Here is a 4,764-nt window from a genome sequence, read left to right on the forward strand (position 1 = left end):
ACCTATGGGCCGGGGCCCACTAGTGTGCCCCGAAGGTATTCCAAGTGGGCCTTGAAATCATTTTCCAAAAATAATAATCATATTTTGGTGTGTGTTGCTGTTGATTTATTTGAGCTTTATTCTTAATTGGGTCAGAGGTGGGCCCTGAACATTTGTGACAATTTCGAGTGGGCCCCACGTTGGAAAAGGTTGGGAACCCCTGCAATTGTGATATGCCTGAGAAAGACACCCCCCTCCCACCTCCCCCCTCCCCACCCCCACCACAGACCAGACTACAGAGCATCACTGAACCACGCACACACACATCTGTATTGCACTAAAACTGTAAGAAATAAAAATAAAAGACACTTAAAAAGAGAAAGAAATAGAAACAGACAAACCATCAAAAAGAATAAAATCTTCATATTTTAGGGGAGGAGAATAGAGAAGAGAGAGAAGAGAGAGGTAGAGGAGAGAAGAAAGAGAGGTAGAGAGGAGGATAGAGAGGAGAGAGAGAGGTAGAGGAGAGGTGAGAGAAGAGAGGAGAGAGAAGAGAGAGAAGGAGAGGAGAGGCGAGAGAATAGAGAGGAGAGAGAGAGGTAGGTAGAGGAGTGGCGAGAGAAGACAGAAGAGAGGGGAGAGAAGAGAGGAGAGAGAAGAAAGAGGGAGAGGTAGAGGAGTGAAAATAGGACAGCCAAAGAGAATACGATCGATAGATGGATAGAGGGGGATAGGTAGCGGGAGAGAGAGAGAGAGAGAGAGAGAGAGAGAGAGAGAGAGAGAGAGAGAGAGAGAGATGGTGAGAGAGAGAGAGAGAGAGAGAGAGAGAGAGAGAGATGGTGAGAGAGAGAGAGAGAGAGAGAGAGAGAGAGAGAGAGAGAGCGAGAGAGAGATGGTGAGAGAGATGGTGTGTGAGAGAGAGAGATGGACAAAGAGAGAGAGTGATGGTGAGAGAAAAAGAGAGAGATGGTGAGAGAGAGAGATGGTGTGAGAGAGATGGTGAGAGACAGAGAGAGAGAGACGGTGAAAGTGTGTGTGAGAGAGAGAGAGACACAGACAGGGAGAGTGAGAGTGAGAGTGAGAGTGAGAGAGAGAGACAGAGAGAGACAGACAGGGAGAGAGAGAGAGAGACAGACAGACAGAGAGAGAGAGAGAGGAGAGAGAGACAGTTGTTTTCAGGTTGCTGTCCTCATGATTCAACTGCTGCTCAAACCTGCCAGCCAATCAAAATGTCTTTCCATCTTCAATCTAACCAATGAGCTCCACAGCAGGTACGACGATGTCAACCAATGGCATCTCTCCCCCCCAATATCCCAGCCAGCCAATCAAAGTCCTCATATCTGCAGCACGAGCCGGCTGCGGAAATGTTGTCCCCTCCCCCGGCCGTCTGGAAGAACCAATGGCATCTCTCCCCCACTATCCCAGTCAGCCAGCCAATCAAAGTCCTCATATCTGAAACTAAAACGACGATGTCAACCAATGGCAACTCTCCCCCCACTATCCCAGCCAATCAAAGTCCTCATATCTGCAGCACGAGTCCGGCTGCGGAGATGTTGTCCCCGCCCCCGGCGGTCTGGAAGACCTCGGTGCAGACGAGTACGGGCGCCACACAGATCTGGTAGTCGCGCTCCCTCCAGCAGGATACGGGTCGCGTCTCCTCCAGCGGGATGCGCTCGCTGCCCTCGCGACGACTCACCGAGAACGAGTCGTCCATGATGAGGCGGGCCTTACTGGTGTCCACCTGGCAATCACACACACACACACACACACACACACACACACACACACACACACACACACACACACACACACACACACACACACACACACACACACACACACACACACACACACACACACACACACACAATATCATATTATATGAGAACGAGTCGTCCATGATGAGGCGCGCTTTGCTGGTGTCCACCTGGGATGGAGATGGAGACACACACACATTATATTATATTATATTATATTATATTATATTATATTATATTATATTATATTATATGAGTCGTCCATGATGTGGCGGGATTTACTGGTGTCCACCTGTCAATCACTCACACACACACACACACACGCACGCACGCACGCACGCACGCACGCACGCACGCACGCACGCACACAATATCATATTATATGAGAACGAGTCGTCCATGATGAGGCGCGCTTTGCTGGTGTCCACCTGGGATGTAGAGACACACACGCACACGCGCACACACACGCACACGCACACACTAAAGAACAATCTGACAACAAAACTCTGGAGGTCGGTGAGCAAAAAAGTCAATTGTCTATTGCAGTGATTTTCAACCTATGGGCCGGGGCACATGTTGGTGTGTGTTGCTGCTGATTTATGTGAGTTTTATTCGTAATCGGGTCAGAGGTGGGCCCCGAACATTTGTGACAATTTAGAGTGGGCCCCAAGTTGGAAAAGGTTGGGAACCCCTGGTCTATTGCTCTTTTGTCTGTATGTACGTCAAGCCCTGATTAGTATACTGTAGCTAGGCAGAGCCAGAGCCAGAGCCACACACACACCCCATTACATTATATTATATTATATTATATTATATTATATTATATTATATTATATTATATTATATGACATTAGTCTACTTTACCTCTGCGGATCCACACACGTGCCGGTGCGCTGTGAGGGAGGCCTTCGCCGTGGCAGACATGGTGTTCTTCCACCTCGTACCGTCACGAACGATCATCGCCTAGAAACACACACACACACACACACACACACACACACACACACACACACACACACACACACACACACACACACACACACACACACACACACACACACACACACATCATGACATGGTGTTCTTCCACCTCGTACCGTCACGCACGATCATCGCCTAGAAACACACACACACACACACACACACACACACATCATGACATGGTGTTCTTCCACCTCGTACCGTCACGCACGATCATCGCCCGCACACACGCACACACACACACACACACCCACGCACGCACGCACGCACGCACGCGCGCACACACACACACATCATACATGTTTGTAACATGTAATGTTTCTCCCTCAGCCTCGTACATGCTTTAATAAGAATATGAAATAAAACTGACCATGCATTCACTGTTATTTCATTCTCACTGCCAGCTCCCTTGTCGCTTTCTGTGGCAGACATTTGCTATGACTTGTTAAAGAGGTTTCTGTATGATGTGGGAGTTTTCATGACTGTGCAGAATCTGCCCCTCCCATAGAATAATGTATTATTATTTAAAATCAAAGTAACCTGCAGCTGTGTTAAAATTACAGTTGATCTGGCTGCTGCCCAGGAGGGCCCAAGCTCCAATAGTCTTTATTGTTGTGCTTAATTTAACCAAAGAGATGCAAACACAACAAAAAAGCCATTTCTTTTAAATTCCTTCAAAACTGAAACCATTTCAAAATTGTGCATGTTTGAAAGTTTGATGACATTTCATCAAATACCTTCAATTATAAAAAATTAAAATGGGCAACAATTGAGCATTCATAATGGATAAATAGTTGAGTGCACATTAGCCTACTATGACTAGAGGCTATAACACCTGGTTAAAGGGAACGGCTCTGGGCTAATACAGACGGTGGCATCTAGCAAGAGGCGTTCTACTTTCAGTTTAGCCACAAGTCCTTCTTCGGAGCGGCCAGAGCAAGACGCAGCAGCAGCTTCATGTGAATAATACCATAAGCATTTCACCGCTGACATGCGACTAAAATATAAGATACCGATGCACACGCCACGCGGTTACCGATTTGGACATCCTGGCATATCCTCATTTACTGTCGAGAGCCTTGTTTCCTACCCCAGGCATGTTCCGACTCGGAGCGCTTGTTGCCATCTGTCTTAGTGATGGAAAAAATGTTTTTACGTAATTTAACTGTGGGTAACTATATTTTAGGCTACTATATTGTGTCCGGATGAAATTTAATGCGATCCTTTTGAAAATTAATGCCACACCTCGAAATGTAATGACTTTTAAAACCTTAAATCGCAAGTTCTGTATTTAATGCTTTTTAATGCCCCGCGGGGACCCAGTGTTCTTCCAGCGTCTCGTACAATCATCGCCTAGCAACCATAAAATAACAATAAATAATGCAGTCATAAATCAAGACATAGTGTTCGTCCAACACATACCGTCACGCAAGAACAACCCCCCCCACACACACACACACGCGAACACGTCATGACATGGTGTTCTTCCAATGTGCACCGACAAGCGCGATCATCAGCCTATAAAAAATGTGTGTGTGTGTGTGTGTGTGTGTGTGTGTGTGTGTGTGTGTGTGTGTGTGTGTACGTATGTGTGTCATGACCTGTCTTGGAGGAGGTGTCATTCAACGGTGCATTGCGCCCGCCCCTTCCTTGTTCGAAAGTCTTTAAAAGAAACTCACACCTACACCTGACGAAGACCAGACGGGTCGAAACGTTGTGTCTAATAAATATATTGTGTGTGTGTGTGTGTGATATTCACCTGGAATGCGAGTGTGTGTACGTGCAGTCTGGACGAGGTGTGTGTCTCGGTCCTCGTCCGGTCTCGGTGTGTGTGTGTGTGTGTGTGTGTGTGTGTGTGTGTGTGTGTGTGTGTGTGTGTGTGTGTGTGTGTGTGTGTGTGTGTGTGTGTTTTCTTCACCTGGAATGTGAGTGTGTGTACGTGTATTCTGGTCAAGGCTCTTCCTCGTCCGCTCTCTGTAAGCTGCGTGTGTGTGTGTGTGTGTGTGTGTGTGTGTGTGTGTGTGTGTGTGTGTGTGTGTGTGTGTGT

At 47.2% G+C, this 4,764-nt stretch overlaps 1 protein-coding gene across 1 annotated transcript in view; it reads right to left on the reverse strand.

Annotated features, from left to right (window-relative positions):
- Positions 1–1,086: 1,086 nt before the first annotated feature.
- Positions 1,087–4,764, reverse strand: part of adpgk2 (ADP-dependent glucokinase 2) — a 30,407-nt gene continuing 26,729 nt past the window's right edge. The window contains exons 8-9 of the mRNA XM_063193265.1: positions 2,601–2,699; positions 1,087–1,720 (exon numbers count right to left, since the gene is read on the reverse strand). Of these exons, the coding sequence (XP_063049335.1) occupies positions 1,499–1,720; positions 2,601–2,699 (321 nt within the window). The 3' untranslated portion in view covers positions 1,087–1,498. The remainder of the gene's footprint in view (positions 1,721–2,600; positions 2,700–4,764) is intronic.

Source organism: Engraulis encrasicolus, unplaced genomic scaffold (genome assembly GCF_034702125.1).
Source record: "Engraulis encrasicolus isolate BLACKSEA-1 unplaced genomic scaffold, IST_EnEncr_1.0 scaffold_33_np1212, whole genome shotgun sequence".
Classification (NCBI taxonomy): Eukaryota; Metazoa; Chordata; class Actinopteri; order Clupeiformes; family Engraulidae; genus Engraulis; species Engraulis encrasicolus.